The 17,841-nt window shown below is 42.9% G+C and overlaps 1 protein-coding gene across 2 annotated transcripts in view; it reads left to right on the plus strand.

Moving 5' to 3' along the window:
- Window positions 1–17,841, plus strand: part of LOC124711778 (alpha-tocopherol transfer protein-like) — a 160,648-nt gene that overhangs the window by 138,448 nt on the left and 4,359 nt on the right. For both annotated transcript variants that reach the window (XM_047241994.1, XM_047241995.1), the window contains exons 4-5: window positions 564–822; window positions 5,907–6,017. In XM_047241994.1, coding sequence (XP_047097950.1) covers window positions 564–822; window positions 5,907–6,017 — 370 coding nt within the window. The remainder of the gene's footprint in view (window positions 1–563; window positions 823–5,906; window positions 6,018–17,841) is intronic.

The following is a 17,841-nucleotide window of genomic DNA, read 5'->3' on the forward strand; positions in this document are numbered from 1 at the left end:
AGTCACTTCGTGCACAAAATCCTGCACCGGCAACAATTTCGCTATTATGGACGGGTACAGAGGCAGCTTGGCTCAATATTTTTGCAGAGGGGTTCCAACGACTTGTTGCGTTCGTGCCTCGTCGAGTTGCTGCACTACGCCATGTAAAAAGAGATCCGACACGATACTAGGAGGAATCCCAAGAACTTTGTCATCTCAGTGCATGTACTACATGGACTGGAAGATTTTTCTATCCATTTTCGACCGTATTAAGACGAGTTGACAGACGGGAAAAGACCTATAAAAGTCAATGGTGCATTCAAATTAGTTGCAAGCAAAAAAATGGTTCAAATGGCTCTGAGCACTAAGGGACTTAACATCTGTGTTCATCAGTCCCCTAGAACTTAGAACTACTTAAACCTAACTAACCTAAGGACATCACACACATCCATGCCCGAGGCAGGATTAGTTGCAAGCAAAAGTTTAGTTAAAAATGGGTGGAAGGTAACTGTAATGGTTTGCAACCGCTGTTTGTAGACGATGTAGACAGATGTAGGGTTTACACTGGTGCTGCCTGTTTGCAGGGTGATAACGATGCTGCCTGGCCCGGACCTGGAGGGCCGGTTGGCGACGGTGGTGCGCGCCGGCAGGATGACATCGAACCGCACTGGCGCCGAGCGCAGCTTCAAACTGAACTTCATGTCCACCGAGGTAATGATGCTGGACGAGGACGCGGGCGTCATCGCGGGCCAGGTGGCCATCATCGACCTCAAGGACGTCACCCTGGGCCACGCCACGCCGCTGACGCCGTGGTTCGTCAAGAGAGTCATGACGTGCAGTCAGGTAAGCTCGTCGTATACTGTGAGCAGCTTCCTGTTTTCGCGGTCTATTGACTGATCCATCAGATCTCGGTCGTGCTGATACTGTAAGGAGGCTGTTTAGGTTTTTATGTTGGTAACGCCACGTAGCGCTCTGTATGAAAATCACTGTGCTGTGTGCAGTCTGTGGCTGGTTTGTATTGTTGGAATTTTTGCTATTGTAGTGTTGGGCAGTTGGATGTGAACAGCGCGTAGCGTTGCGCAGTTGGAGGTGAGCCGCCAGCAGTGGTGGATGTGGGGAGAGAGATGGCAGAATTTTGAGGGCGGACGATCTGGACATGTGTCTATCAGAAAGAGTAAATTTGTAATATTGGATATCATGGACTGATATATATATTATGACTTTTGAACACTATTAAGGTAAATACATTGTTTATTCTCTATCAAAATCTTTCATATCCTAACTATGCCTATCAATAGTTAGTGCCTTCAGTAGTTAGAATCCTTTCATTTAGCTGGCAGTATTGGCGCTCGCTGTATTGCAGTAGTTCGAGTAAGGAAGATTTTTGTGAGGTAAGTGATTCATGAAAGGTATAGGTTATTGTTAGTCAGAGCCATTCTTTTGTAGGGATTATTGAAAGTCAGATTGCATTGCGCTAAAAATATTATGTGTCAGTTAGTGTTGATCAGAGTAAGTAAAGAGTGAAATGTCTGAGTACATTCAGTCCTGCTCAGTTGTTTGAAAATCAAATAACGTAAGAGGTTTACCAGCACTGTCATTTATAAATTTTTCTAAGGGGAGGTTCCGATACAGAAACTCTATTTATGTAGCTCAAATTTAGGCCGTACATCTTTCTGCCATCTGCAGAGTGAGCCAACAGCCTGAAGCTACATTGCGGCTCCTATTGATGCATCCACATCCCAGTATAGATTAAGTGTTTAACAGCAGATTTAACTCTTGCAAAGTTCTTTGCTGCCGAACAACGTCCCTGGTCCTTCTGTATCTGTTGCCACATGGGCACTTCGCTTCTTTTATGAGACAGAACTGTTGATAATCCGGGCGATCAACCAATCTCTTATGTTTACTTTGTTCTTTGTAGACTTCATCTTTCAATCATGCCTGTAGGCAAAAAGCCAAAAACGTAAAGTCGGAATACCTTGGTTACAAGGGATCGTGAGCATTTGTGCCAATTCACTTTCCAGGGAATATCAGCTGCAGATGATGTGTCACTTGACGAATAGAATGTGCAGGACTCCGTCAAATACAAACGTCATACCCACACTCGTAGCCAAAGGAACATCTTCTAATAACGCTAGAAGCTCATTTTCAGGACTGACTGGACATGTTGTGTTGCCATGGCGTACAGGGACCTGCTACCTGGGATGGCTACAAGGGGAAATGTACAAACATGAAGCATACACAACAGTCGAAGTGATCGTTCGGATTACTACCAGCGCCGCCCCCCTTAAAGAGTATCAAGGTGATCACAGAAGTGCTACACACTAGAGATGGGCAGGGTCGTTCATCCTTGGGAAATAGTTCACTGGTGATCGCTCTTTTTTGGGAAACGTTCATTTTTACTCGTTCACCGTTCATTGTGCTTGGAATATGGCTCTTATGAAAAACTGAAAATTAGTAGCATAGGTGACTGAAGATGGAAGGCGCCAAGAGGGGGCACTTGCCTCCCCCCTGGAGTACAGAGCCATTATTCATAACAGAATTCTCACACACTTGTAATTTTCATGATTTTGCCAAACATCTCGATTAGCCAACTGCAGCGTTATGTGTCTGATCGCAGTGAAATTATATAAGCTGGCGCACGAAAACCCGGCCCCGAGTACAGTATGCTCGCCAATTACGCACTATTTGTTTTCCGCTACGAGCAGAATAGATAAACATGTAATAATTAGGCAGTTAAGAAATAACAAATAAGCTAATGAAAACACCTTCGAAACAATAGATGACGATTGGGAAGCGACAATGAGCAGTCTAGTACTCGGGGGCGATTTTTCGTGCACCGTCCTGTACCACTGAAATAATATTGGAGTAGTTATCATATCCTCCTTACATGCTCTTTTACCTTGGATAAAAAAAAGACGGAAAATGGCCACTCGTGTGTGCCTTGGCAACATCCTTTGCATGTATAATAACAAAAAATCTATCCTTTTTACAAGTATTTCTTCTGCTGTTTATCGAAATGGTGAAGTAAGCTGATACGCCGTTTTGTTACCTGAAAAGATGTATGTATTACATACTACGTAATTTTATGTAATTATAAAATACATTTTAATTACCAGTCGTGAACGCTGAATAGCATACGAAAAGAACCAGAAGTTCAGAGTTCAAAAAAGGGTTGAAACAGATCTAGAATGGGCGTGCGAAGCGAACGAAACGAACAACTCGATACCGAAGTATGAGCAGTCGGCAGTGGAGCTGCAACGAGTGGCCACGCGAAGGAGGACGAGTCCGACCGAGCGAGACCGAGACAGATGGGAACGGGACCGAGGCTGGAACGAGACCGGCCGACGTGCCGTTCGGGAACGAGACCGACCGTTTCCCGTTCCAGGAAACTATAAGTAGAAAGCCACGACCGAAGTGGACTATGAAAGACCGTTCCTTAGAATTCGTTCCTCGCTCGTTCCGTTCATCTTGGTGAACCGTTCCTTTGAGCCCGTTAGATCACGAACGACTCATCTCTACTACACACTGTTTTTTCAAGAGCATTCGAAAAAATGGTTCAAATGACTCTAAGCACTATGGGACTTAACATCTGAGGTCATCAGTCCCCTGGACTTAGAACTACTTAAACCTAACTAACATAAGGATATCACACACAGCCATACCCGAGGCAGGATTCGAACCTGCGATCGTAGCAGCAGCGAGTTCCCGACTGAAGCGCTTAAAACAGCTCGGCCACAGCGGCCGGCTAAGAGCATTCGAAAGTGCAATAAAATCAGAGATGGATTTTATGAAAATAAACTATGAACTTTCGTGGTTAGCCTTATACTTAAGCCCTCTGTGTGTATTTGTTTGAGCTATATCTCTGTAAATACTAGAAATCAGACATAGTTATACGAAACCTTTCATTCGACATAGTCGAAGCAGCACGTCCTAAAACATTTACTATTTCGCTTTGAAATCCCTGTATTGTTAAACACGTCCAGAGACATCTCCATAAATGAACCCAATTGCGCACTGTAAGCGAGGTGAAATTCAGTCCTAAAAAACGCCCAACAATTTCGTTCACCACCAAATCCGCAATCTCAGAATTGGTGGAACAGACTTACTATAGACTACAGTCTTGCATATCGCAAATAACCAGTGCGGTCAACAAGGGTTGTGGTCTATTTAATATCTGTACCCGCTCTGTAAGACTAACGTCATATCAAACGACACAAATTTGTCAGTCTTGGGCAACATCTTATTTTCAGCCACCTCCTATGGTTCGAAAGTGTGGTCAATGGCTCCGACACTTAACTGAAACGTCCGCAAGGCCTTCGAAACAAGATATTTCACGATAAAAGAAATTCTCCCGGTTTTACACTCAACTTAGGTAACACTAAGGGCAACCATCAATCAACAAAATGAGTTAATGAAAATTCATTACAGTATATATGAAAACAAATTTTTCGTTCCATAACCTCATAAATTTAGTACACCAACAGCCCCTAAATTCAATTCATAAAAAAACCAGAGGTGATTCTTACATGATACTTTAAGAACTCATATGACACATACTTGCAGAGAAGAGCCAGACATATTCATCGCAGTGTTTACGCTATGGCGGGAGCGATGGCGCCACCAGCGCAGATGTTGACACCACCTGCGACAGCATGACGTAATTAACGACCAATCAGAATCCGTTTTTGCGCTGTATGAGGCAACCACAGCATTAGTTCTAACAGTGATTTGCTCTTGACGAAGACGATAGAGGTAATCGTCGAAAGCTCGAGGTTTCACCCTGAATTGACGCGACAAGTCCGAGAGTGTTTTATGCAACAGCGCCATCCCGAAAGACGTCGTTCTCATACACACAAAAAGTAACGTAATTCGCAGATCGTTGCGCCAGATTTTTTGTGATCAAGTGCAGTAACATGGGAGAGTGCCCTGTGGAGCTATTTAAGGGACATGTCTCCTCGTGTATCTTTAATCTGTAGTTTCAGTCGGAAGATGGCCCCGAGATATAGGCTCGAGGTATTTGTTGAAGAAGTTGACTTCCTACAGCTGCAAGTCTGAAGTTTGACGTAACAGCTTACAGTAATTTTGTGATTCTTCTAAGACGGTAAGACCACCCATGCTCATCTACATTTCTGAGTCACAGGTAACTGAAAGAAATGTGCAGTGAGACGAACAGAAATGGCACTCTTATTCATAGACGATAATTACCCTGAATTTACCGCTGATTATTATGGCCCTCTGGACGTTAAAATCGCGGGTGATGGTTCTTGATAGGGTGTGTGATCGCCACGAGCGGCAGTGCATGCTCTTAACGTGCCTCCATGCTGGGCACAAGGTTGCTAAGGACTTCTTAATAGTAGAGTGTCTGCTCTTCCACAAGCGAGGTTAATAACCCTGGATGGTCGTCGATGCATCGAACGTGCTGCAGTTCATCTGCCCAGCGCAATATAATTTACGAAGAGGACGAGTGTATCAGCACCATTTAATTGTAAGCATCTTTTTGACCTTGGTAAAACTGTCTTCGAAATCGGTTGTGTGGTAAACAGCGCGACGTCTCCGTCAGGAAACATACGGGGTGTGTTGAGTTTTTTACCTTAGGGTAAGAAGAGGCTAGATACAAGGCTATAGTTAGTTCATCTGCATCTAGTGGCTGTTCCTAAAAGGACTGAGGACATCCTGTAAAATTTCTTTACTGTTTGATAGCATGTATTCTTTTGATCTTACATGCTGCTCTCGTCTACAAAATGGCAGTAACTTTACAATTAATCATAATGGTAGTCCGTAGTTAAACGTACAAAACATAGTCCTACAACTGCAAATTACTTCCACGAAGCTAATGCTGAGCAACAATGTTGTGCTAATAGTTCACTGCTGAGAATCGATATAATCTGTTCTTTCTCATTTACTGAGTTATTTGTTTTGTCTTTCAGGAAGGCTACCCACTGCGGCTGAAGGGCATCCATTATGTACACGCGCCACCCTCTTACGAGACTGTGATGAACCTCTTCCAGGCCGTCATGAAGGACAAGCTCAAGAAGAGGGTGGGTACCGCACGTCTGTCAGGCGGCAGAATGAGTTTCTCCCCCTGACATGGTCCGCTACACTCGTCTGCTTTCTGTACTGTATACAAGTGATTCTTCTATCTTTACACAAAACTCACATCCAAGCAGAAGCGTTTTATGTGTTTGTGTGTCTTTGAAAGTGAGAAAAAGAGAGAGGGAAAACAGTGAGAGAGATAATGTTTACAGGGATAGCGATCCGAATTGTTAAAAGATAAATCAAAATTGGTGGTGTACATCGAAAGTTACGCATGTACGTTAACAAAAGTGTATTATAAAAAGATGTTGTCATACACTTTTCTTCCATTTTAAGAGTCCATGAAGACATAATGTTGGCAACTACTATAATGGTAGTGACATTAATTACAAGCTATTTTTGAACAATTAGTCGTGATTTAAGAGACTGAAACAAGGTAAGTTACGTAAGGCTATATATACTTCTGCTAGCACTTCGTTTCAGGATAGTAGCTACCTACAGTTACCAGCATCAACCAGACAGAACAGACATCAAATTTGCCACGTTCCACAGACCATATATACAGAGTGTTTCAAGTCTTTGCATCAAACGGCGAGAGGTGATAGATCACATCATGGGGAATAACTTTAGTTAGAGACGGAATGTTCACTGACTCTTCCCCGTAACGCTAGGCATCCTCCTGTATTGGTTATGACCCTGAGAGGCGTCAGAGCAAAGGCACTCAGCTGTGTTGGTATGCCTTCTGTGCTGCCTATAATCCAGTCACCTGCTCCGTTTGAAAGATGGTAGGCCCAGGAATATTAAATTTCCTGATTGGCTTCTAAAACATCTTTTCCACTTATAAAGAGACGCAAATCAATCGGATTATTGTAAATTTTTTTGTGTATTTACCTTATGAGAAGCTCAGAACTCCAATAATGACACTCGCCAACAATTTGACGGAACACTCAAAAATTCTCGTAAACTCGACTGAAGTTTTCTAAGCGTCTTTAAAAACTTAAAGTAAGGTCGACTGTTTCTATGGCCTGTGTGTGTCTGGTAGAATGCTTATCTACCACGTGGCTGCATTTCTGTCAGCCGTAAAATACATCGAGATGCGTAAAATATCAATAGCGCTCGGACTTGCAACCACTGGATCGAGTTTCCATTCTGTCATTATCTTTTTTCTTTTTTTTTCTATTAGGTTCACATTACATGAATGTAAAATTCGTCAAATGTGTTCTTATTAATACATATCTAATTTTCATTTTTCATGAAAATGTACACCCACAAAACGCCAGTTTCCATAAAAAGATTTTTAATAAAGATTGTTTCAATTAAAACATTACGGACTGATTTTTTTTTTATCTTTAAGTATTTCACGATTCGAGTAAATACTCGTGGAAAAGGTACCTTGGTCCGGCCAGGAATCGAACCTGGTCCGCCACACATGGCGGGCGAGCATTGTGCCACACAGCCGTGTGGCCTGTATAGAAATCGACCTTAGTGTAAGGCCTCAAAGACGTTCGGAAAACTTCAGACACGATTTTCTGGCGAATTTTTAGAGTTACTTCGAACTGCTTTGGCTGATTTATATTTCAGTTAACTTCACGTACCGTAAATATAAAATATTATGAAAATCCGAAGGCTGTGTTGTCTCCTTCTTAGATATATTCGTTCTTAAGGTTTTCTGATTGAAAAGCACTCCATTAATTCACTGGGGTAGGTAGTTTGCAGCACATGTGGTTAATAGACCCCGTTATTTCGGTGCAATCTCGTCGTCCAGGGCCGCTGTATAATAAAGGAGGCATAACGTCATTGGAAAAAGTCAGCGAACATTTTGTCTCGAACAGAAGTTGTTCCGCATCATTCTAGACAACTAATGCAAAGAATTTTAAACACTCTGTATATTAAGCGATCGTCTGAATTTCGGTTTTTTGTCACTAAGCGAGAATTAAAAAGTTGGGAGATGAAAGAGAAGACACCTGATAACATTACAATATTTTGTAGACACTAGTAAACCGTAACTACGCTGGTGGAAAATTAACTCTGAAAAGACCGCACTTTAACCACATTTTATGTACGCTGTATACTAGCTGAGCACTGACTATGAACAGAATTACTGCGTCAGATGCGTATCGACACAGTTCAACATAAGCGGATTGTATAGCCTTCTATAATTGCACTAGAGTGTTTCAGTTGTGCATACTATAGAAGAGGCGTTGACTGCCATCTTAGAGGATGTCGCCCCATGCTACTCCTATCTACAGACGCTAATCGTCAAGAGATGCTTCCAACAATGCAGAAAACACCATGTTATTCATCGTCATATTATACACAAACGATGTTCAGTAGAGAACAGGTCGAGCAAAAGTACTGCCCGTGCGAGTTAACGAACACTAGGGGGAAAGTGTCAGTTGTGTGTTCGAGGACACTGACCCACTTGAAGAAAATCTCCATTATTATTCAGGAGTAACATAGAAATAGGATAGATAACATTCTATGTTTATCCCGCACTGTTATTTTCGGCCACACAGTAAACGGCAGAGGTTTACAGCCGTTGCACATTATCGCTTCCCACACTGTGATTCTAGAGTTAAGTCCTGCATGTCGATGCCTGGTCAGCAGAGCCCTCACAAACGACCACTACTAACTTCAAGACATAATCTGATGCCTTTACTAAATACACATAGATGCCTTTCGTCCTACTAGTTGCATCTTCCACTGCAATCCAGGGGAGTGTTGCATAGTAATGAGATGTGAGAAGACGTACGACGAGCGAAACCGCTGTTCGCGGCACAGATTCCAGAGAAAAAAATTCCTCCACTGCCATCGCTCATTGTCTCCCAAACAGTAACTGCTCCCAGGATGTTCTTTTCTGGGTACCTCATGCGTATTTCCAAATGCCGACACAGGAAAGTAACTCTGTAGTGTGTACCACTTCAAGAGAGTAGAGAACCAGGTCTCAATAAATCAGTTACGGACGTAGCTGAAAATGGTACACAAGGCACACAACTAGCTAACTTCTTGCCGTCCACTGTGCTCTGTGCGGCACTTGATGGTGATAAATTTAAGCATCGTTAAAGTCAGAAAGTAACCAATTTTCAACAGTGGTTCAAATGGCCCTGAGTACTATGCGACTTAACTCCTGAGGTCATCAGTCACCTAGAACTTAGAACTAATTAAACCTAACTAACCTAAGAACATCACACACATCCATGCCCGAGGCAGGATTCGAACCTGCTACCGTAAGGGTCGCTCGGTTCAATACTGTAGCGCCTAGAACCGCACGGCTACTCCGGCCGGCAATTTTCAACAATCTTTTGATTTCTGTGCAATCCTTGCTTGTTTAATGTGTGAAAGTAGGATCTGATGAAGTGACTGTCTGATTAAATCTGTTGTAGTTGCAATAGGTCCTCGACCCGCCAGGTTAGCTGAGAGCGCTAATGCGCTGCTTCCTGAACTCGGGTAGGCGCGCCTTCTCCGATAGAATCCGCCCAGCGGATTAACGACGAGGGCCGGCGTGTCGGTCAGACTGGATTTGGTTTTTAGGCGGTTTTCCACATCCCACTAGGTGAATACCAGGCTGGTTCCCACGTCCCGCCTCAATTACGCGAATCGCAGACATTTGATACACGTTTGCACTATTTCATGATTTACACTAGACGCAGGCAGCTGATGTCAACTCATTCCATCCCGGGGGTACGCAGGGTGGCGGCAGGAAGGGCATCCTGTCACCCTTTCAGATTAACGATGCCAAATCCGATTGTAACAACGCCGACCCTGCGAAAACTGCAGGACTAAGGCACAAGCAAAAGAAGAAGAAGAAGTTGCAATATGTCCTCATGCTAGGTGAAAGGATTAGGAGTCCTTGAACGCCTTCAACTGCAATAAATACCTTTCCTTTTAACGCCTTCAACCGCACTATGTACCTTTATTTTCCGTTCTGAACATCTTTAGGACTTACGACGCTTCTCAAAAGTGCTCATCGGCAGAACACAGAACTGCGTGATCTACATTTCGAATTTATGTCCGCAGGGAATGTTGGAAATGGTAGTAAGTTCGAAACATATTCAATACGGAAACTGAAGGAGATGCGGCAGGCTCTCCAAAGCAACTGTTGCTGGATGCAAAGCGTAGTCATTACATAACATTTAAAATGAGCGATCAGTGAATTCTACAACTACTCATTTCAATCTCTTATCATCAGCGTTACGGCTACTAATGAGAGCCCACTCTCATTTAAGAAATTATTTATGAACTTCGTGAATGCTGTTTCGGCCTTTAGCCATTTTTAAGTGGAATACAGCTTTGTGTGCTTTATGGCTGAGGAAAAAAAAAAGAGCCACTTTTATACGCATTTCAAGAATGTAACCGAAAAGTAAGTGAGTTGTTGCTTAATTCCAAATCTGGTTTGCACCAAGAGAATCCATAATGCTTCGGATATTCTCTCTGTATTCGTCGGTAGCCCACAGGATTCGAGACTCTGTGGAATGTAGAAAACAGAAATTTTTGGGGGTGCTGTGGAGGTCAGTGACGCCGTATGGTGACTTTCTCAAGGACATACCTCCAACACTCTCTGTACGCATGCCTCTGATCCTGTCGAATCCCTTATATAACTCAAACTATTACGATATTATGAGAGACTACTGCAAAATCGTAAACATTTTATGTGTAATTCCGTCTCCCGCTCTGAAATTCATTAGCTGTTAATCTTACCGTGATTAAAACAGATTTTGACTGTATATGCACAGCGATACTGCCTTCAGTAGCCTTCACTTCTCTGCTGCCTGTGACCGCTTCGTAGCCTACCTGTCCTTGGGCTGCTGCTTACCTCCGTGATGTCAAACGCTCGTTGACCTTCGTTTTTATATACTTCGTCTTCGTCTATCAATTCGTAAATTTACATTTGGGACTCACAGCACACTGACGCAAAGAGCAGAAACACAACTCACAAAGAAGGGGAGTTATTTGACCAGTTAATGTGATTATGGGTAGTTCTTCCACTCGGTTTTCATATTTATTTTCTTTTAAGTTACAATCGTACTTCTACCAACGTGTACGAATTACATCTCATACAAATGTGATTTGCGTTTGAATGCATTGGTTTGACGTACAAAAAAATTAAGTACTTTTGCGACAGAACAGTTTTAAATTAGTCCAGTATGTTTATGACGTGTAGGATGAATACGCCCACATTTCTTCATTTTACGCTGTTCGGAACAGGAATAAAACCCATCTTGTCTAGCCAAAGCATTCATTTCTCCTTATTTGTACACCTGCGTAACATCTCTATTATTATTCTAATCCCAGAAGCCTGTAGATTAATTTTCTCACCGTAGGACTAAATAAAATGCATTCTGTCGTTATCTTTTACCTTATTACATCATTCTTTTAACTTCGTCTCGTTTTCCACGTATCATTTTGTGTACCCCATCTATAATGAGTCGTCGACGACACGACACAGTCAGCTTTTAAAGCAAACTTTGTTGTTTTTGTGTCATTTCAAATCAGCGGAGAAGCCAGTGGCAAGTGATCTATGAGTTTTTTCGGCCACAACAATCTGATCCTTCTCCTGATTGCTGCTCAAATAGTACACATATCACTATAACCATTCTTCCGTTAGGAACTTAGGACTTTCTATACACTAAGAGCAATGTATTTTATTTCTACCAGACACTTTTCGCCTTTTTTGCTTTAACTCATTATCAGTGGGATTTAGAAAGATGCAGTTTTGTTTTGATTTGTCTTATTTGTAGGTTATAAACCAGTTGACGTCTCGTTTTATGTGTGAATAAGTAAGTCCTTACAGTTCTTCGACTTCCTGATTGGCATCTGCGTTTTCTCTCAGTTGGTCACACGCTGGAGGTCGCACTACAACTTAATTTACGGAACATAAGCACCTTTTATGTTCCGAACCTGAAACATATAAACTTCGTTATGTTTCGTAAATGAAGTTGTGGTGCAACCTCCAGCATATAACCAGATGACAGGAAACGCAGATGCCAACCAAAAAGTCGAAGAACTGTAACTAATCACTTACCTACAAAGGAAACGAGAGTGGACTGTTTCACCAGCTGCGACATAGTCGCGTATATGAACAGTGATCCAATACTGTCAAACTGTCAAATGTTTTTTATTCCAGTATTTGATCACAATATCAATTCTTTTGACGATTACCGGTTTCAGTCAGTAATGACCATCCTCAGATCTACAATATAAAAATATATACACCTAGTGAGCAGTGTGTCTCTCAACACAATACAGCATTACGTATCACAGTATACTATTATACAACCAGCGAAATGTACAGATAAAATACGGTAAAACGTACCTTTTCCTACACCATGTCCTAAGGTGATAAGACCGAAATGGCATCGTCAAAACATATAAGTATATTCAGCACAGCATCGTCACATAGATCTAAAATAAGGTGTAGAATAGGCCACATCGTCCACACAGTCGTTTTCACAACTGGCTACTGAAGTACAGTAGCCACCAGAAATATGTTTGCCTAGATCCTGCATAGATGTCGCTACTGTGGGCTTGGATGAAGACATCATTTACGTAATAAACATAATCTGATAAAACACGCCGCGAGGGATTAGCCATCAGTATAGACCAGTTAAGCTTATGTGTATCTATTACTCTGTTTTCGGTGAAGCACAGTGATGAAACTGGTATAAACCCTTTGTGGTGTCACCGCCAGACACCACACTTGCTAGGTGGTAGCTTTAAATCGGCCGCGGTCCATTAGTACATGTCGGACCCGCGTGTCGCCACTGTGTGATAGCAGACCGAGCGCCACCACAAGGCAGGTCTCGAGATACGGAATAGCACTCGCCCCAGTTGTACGGACGACGTAGCTAGCGATGCACACTGACGAAGCCTCGCTCATTTGCAGAGCAGATAGTTAGAATAGCCTTCAGCTAAGTCAATGGCTACGACCTAGCAAGGCGCCATTAGTAACATTGCATGTATCTAAAGAGTCTCACTTGTATCGCCACAATCTCCAGATGTACCAAAAGGATGGATTAAAGTTAAGTATTCCAGAAGCTACGTACTTTTCTTTATAGCATTCATTACGTATCCTGTTTCAGACCTCACGCCTTCCTGCTTTAGCTTAGCGCGTGCCTTTCGGCTTCCTCTCATTGTGTCTAGGCTGTCTTGTAAAGACACAACACCCTTTATTTAGTTTCTGTCTTTCTTTCCTTTTCTTTTCACAAGAAGACACATTTACGTTAATTATGTGTAAAATCAAGCAGAAGCCTATTTTACTTTATTACCTTCTGAAAAAGGAAATTTTACTGATCAGCAATAATGAGTTGCTTCTTTCCGTTTTTCCACGCACGGAGAACGAAATTTACAGATGCAGTTACATTTCCATAACAATTATGTGACTGCCTTCTCAATGGAATTTACATTTATTTTTATTCAAGCCATGTTGCAAACAAAGGCAACAGAAGGGGCATACTTCGTTTGTCGTTCAGAAGAAGCGTGTTTCCGCATCATCAAGTTACATTCATTCTTTAAAGGCGGAGAAGCCAGGCCGAGAAGGCAACACTTGGCGAGCGTAAAGGACGGGTTGAAGGGGAGGAAAGAGACCCGAAATAAAAAAAAATCCAACAAAAAGAAAAAACAAAAACAAAAAAAGCGGTCTCAGGCGCTGCAATCGTGGACTGTGAGGCTGGTCACGGCGGAGGTTCAAGTCCTCCCTCGGGCATGAGTGTGTGTGTTTGTCCTTAGGATAGTTTAGGTTAAGTAGTGTGTAATCTTAGGGACTGGTGACCTTAGCAGTTAAGTCCCATAGGATTTCACACACATTTCAACATTTTTGAACATAAAAAAATTAGGTAAAATACATGTAGGAGACTTTTAAATATTGATACCTATTATAGAAACCAATTGTGATACAGTAAAAGACGAATACAATACCCATATACAATTATTAAAACGACATATATAAAGATAATAGGTCTGACACTTTACGGCCTTATCACTTTCGGACACAGTGTAGAAAAAGGTACGTTTTACCGTATTTTATCTGTACATTTGCCTGGTTGTGTGATAGTATACTGTGATACGTAATGCTGTATTGTGTTGGAAGACACACTGCTCACTAGGTGTATATATTTTTATATTGTAGATCTGAGGATGGTCATTACTGACTGAAACCGGTCATCGTCAAAAGAATTGATATTGTGATCAAAGACTGAAATAAAAAACATTTGAGAGAACTGTTTTATAATCTACAAATAACACGTATCAAAATAAAACTGTATCATTCTAGATTCCACTGAAGATGCCTTAAACCTAAAAATGCGAATCGTGTCTGGGAGAGATAAAATATAGTGCAGCAATAAAAGGCTGTTTTTATTTACAAAACAAAAATTCACGGTTAATAGATTCGGTTCAAAATCCACGAAGTTACTCCAATTGAAGCTCTAGCAGACAAGCTTCCCCCCGAAAATACAGATTTCTTTGAATGGATTGACGCAACTCTTGAATGAACTGGAAATAAGGATATTAAATTGTTGATGTAGTCGTCTAGTTGTATTTATTTTGTAAAGTTACACTGAGGTGACGAAGGTCATGGCATAGCGATATGTACATATACAAATGGAGATAGTGTTGCGCACACAAGGTAAAAAATAGCGGTGTATTGGCGGATATGTCATTTGTACTCACATGGTTAATATGGAAAAGTTTCCAACGTGGTTATGGCCGCACAACAGGGACTAACAGACTTTGAACCAGGAACGGTTGTTGGAGCTAGACTCATGGGACATCCCATTTTGCAAATCAATAGGGAATGCAATATTCCGAGATCCACCATGTCAAGAGTGTGCCAAGAATACCACATTTCAGGCATTACCTCTCACCACGGACAATGCAGTTGCCGTCAGCTTAACTTAACGACCGAGAGCAGAGATGTTAGCGTAGAGTTATCAGTGCCAACAGACAAGCAGTACTGCATGAAATAACCTCAGAAATCAGTGCGGGATGTACGACGAACGTATCCTTCAGGACAGGGCGCAAAATTTGGCGTTAATGGGCTATGGCAGCATACGACCAACGCGAGTGCTTTTGCTTCAGTCCGGAACCACGCTGCTGCTACAGTCGCAGGTTCGAATCCTGCCTCGGCCATGGATGTGTGTGATGTCATTACGCTAGTTAGGTTTAAGTTCAAATGGTTCAAATGGCTCTGAGCACTATGGGACTTAACATCTGTGGTCATCAGTCCCCTAGAACTTAGAACTACTTAAACCAAACTAACCTAAGGACATCACACACATCCATGCCCGAGGCAGGATTCGAACCTGCGACCGTAGCAATCGTAGGTTTAAGTAGTTCTATGTCTAGGGGACTGATGACCTCAGATGTTAAGTCACATAGTGCTTGGAGCCATTTGATTTGAGCGAGTGCCTTTGCTAACGGCACATCATCTGCAGCACGTCTCCTGGGCTCGAGATCATATCGGTTGACCCTAGCCGACTGGAAAACTCTGGCCTGGTCAGACGAGTCCGGATTTCAGTTAGCAGGAGCTGATGGCAGAGTTCGTATGTGACACAGAGCCCACAAAGCCATAGACCCAACGTGTCAACAAAGCACTGTGCAAGCTGATCGTGGCTCCGTAATGATGTGAGCTGTATTTACATGGAATGGATTGAATCCTCTGGTCTAGCTGGACTGATCATTGACTGCGAATGGTTGCATTCGGCTACGTGGAGACCATTTGCAGTCATTCATGGACTTCATGTTCTCCAACAACGGTGGAATTTTTACAGATGACATTGCGCCATGTCAGTGGTCCACAATTGTTCGCAAGCTGGTCTCAATAACATTCCGATCAGTTCAAGCGAATGATTTGGCCACCCATTGAACATTTATGCGACATAATCCAGAGTTCAATTCGTCCACAAAATCCTGCACCAGCAACATTTCCGCAATTATGGGTGGCTATACAGGCAGCATGGCTCAATATTGCTGCAGGGGACTTCCAGCGAGATTCTAAGCCTCGTCGATTCGCCGCGAAATGGAATCTTCACATAGATTCACTCGTAGTAAAGCAGCGAACCCCAGCTTGCGCAGTGTCTTATTGGAAATTTCGGTCGACAGCTAAGTGGGGTCTGCACCACATTCGAACCCCACCATCAGCTCTTACCAACTGGAATCGGGACTCATCTGACCGGGCCATGGTTTGCAGTCGTCTAGGGTCCAAACGATATGGTCACGAACCCATGAGAAGTGCTGTAGGCGGTGTCGTGCTGTTAGCAAAGGCACTTGCGTTGGTCGTCTGTTGCCATAGTCCACTAAGGCCGTATTTTGCACATGGTCCTGACGGATACATTCGTCATACTTCCCACATTGATTTCTGCGGTTATTTAAGTCAGTGTTGCTTGTCTGTTAGCACTGACAACTCTGAGCAAACACCGCTGCTCTTGATCCTTAAGTGAAGGCCGACGGCCCATGCGTTGTCCCTGGTGGAAGGTCATGCCTGAAAGGTTCACATTAATCACCTGAGTACAGATCACAGCTCCGCCGATGCACTGCCATTTTACACCTTGTGTACACGGTACTATCGCCATCTCTATACGTGCATATCCCTATCCCATGACTTTTGTCGCCTCACTGTGTGATACACACAATATGATTTTACGTTTTGATATTTACAAGTTAAAGCCATGATTTTTAGCCGCGTGGGGTAGCCGCGTGGTCTCGGGTGTCTCGCCACGGTTCGCGCGGTTCCCCCCGTCAGAGGTTCGAGTTCTCCCTCGAACATGGGTATGCGTGTTGTCCTTAGTGTAAGTTAGTTTAAGTTAGATTAAGTAGTGTGTAAGCCAAGTAGCAGTTTGGACCCATAGGAACTTACCACCAGAATTTTTTTGCCAAATTGACGGATAGTTTACGTAGGGTGTTTTTATCTCTTGTTTACATTTTCTGAAGCTTAATAGCAAGTGGGTTCAAAAAAGACGGAGTATTGCAATAAGTGAATGTGCAACAAAATTTTCGCATGAGTCTCCGCTAACAACAAGGAAAAATATATACACTATTGGAAATTAAAAATGCTACACCACGAAGATGACGTGCTACAGACGTGAAATTTAACCGACAGGAAGAAGATGCTGTGATATGCCAATATTCAGCTTTTCAGAGCATTCACACAAGGTTGGAGACGGTGGCGACACCTACAACGAGCTAACATAAGGAAAGTATCCAATCGATTTCTCATACATAAACAGCAGTTGACCGGCCTTGCTGGTGAAACGTTGTTGTGATGTCTCGTAAAAGGAGGAGAAATGCGTACTATCACGTTTCCGACTTTGATAAAGGTCGGATTGTAGCCTATCGCGATTGCGGTTTATCGTATCGCGACATTGCTGCGTTGGTCGAGATCCAATGACTGTTAGCAGAATATGGAATCGGTGGGTTCAGGAGGGTAATAGGGAACGCCGTGCTGGATCCCAACGGCCTCGTATCACTAGCAGTCGAGATGACAGGCATCTTATCCGCATGGCTGTAACGGATCGTGCAGCCGCGTCTCGAGCCCTGAGTCAACAGATGGGGACGTCTGCAAGACAACAACCATCTGCACGAACAGTTCGTCGACGTTTGCAGCAGCTTGGACTATCAGCTTGGAGACCATGGCTGTGGTTACCCTTGACGCTGCATCACAGACAGGAGCGCTTGCGATGGTGTACTCAACGACGAACCTGGGTGCACGAATGACAAAACGTCATTTTTTCGGATGAATGCAGGTTCTCTTTACAGCATTATGATGGTCGTATCCGTGTTTGGCGACATCGCGGTGAACGCAAATTGGAAGCGTGTATTCGTCATCGCCATACT

This window comes from Schistocerca piceifrons, chromosome 8 (assembly GCF_021461385.2).
Source record: "Schistocerca piceifrons isolate TAMUIC-IGC-003096 chromosome 8, iqSchPice1.1, whole genome shotgun sequence".
Taxonomy (NCBI): Eukaryota; Metazoa; Arthropoda; class Insecta; order Orthoptera; family Acrididae; genus Schistocerca; species Schistocerca piceifrons.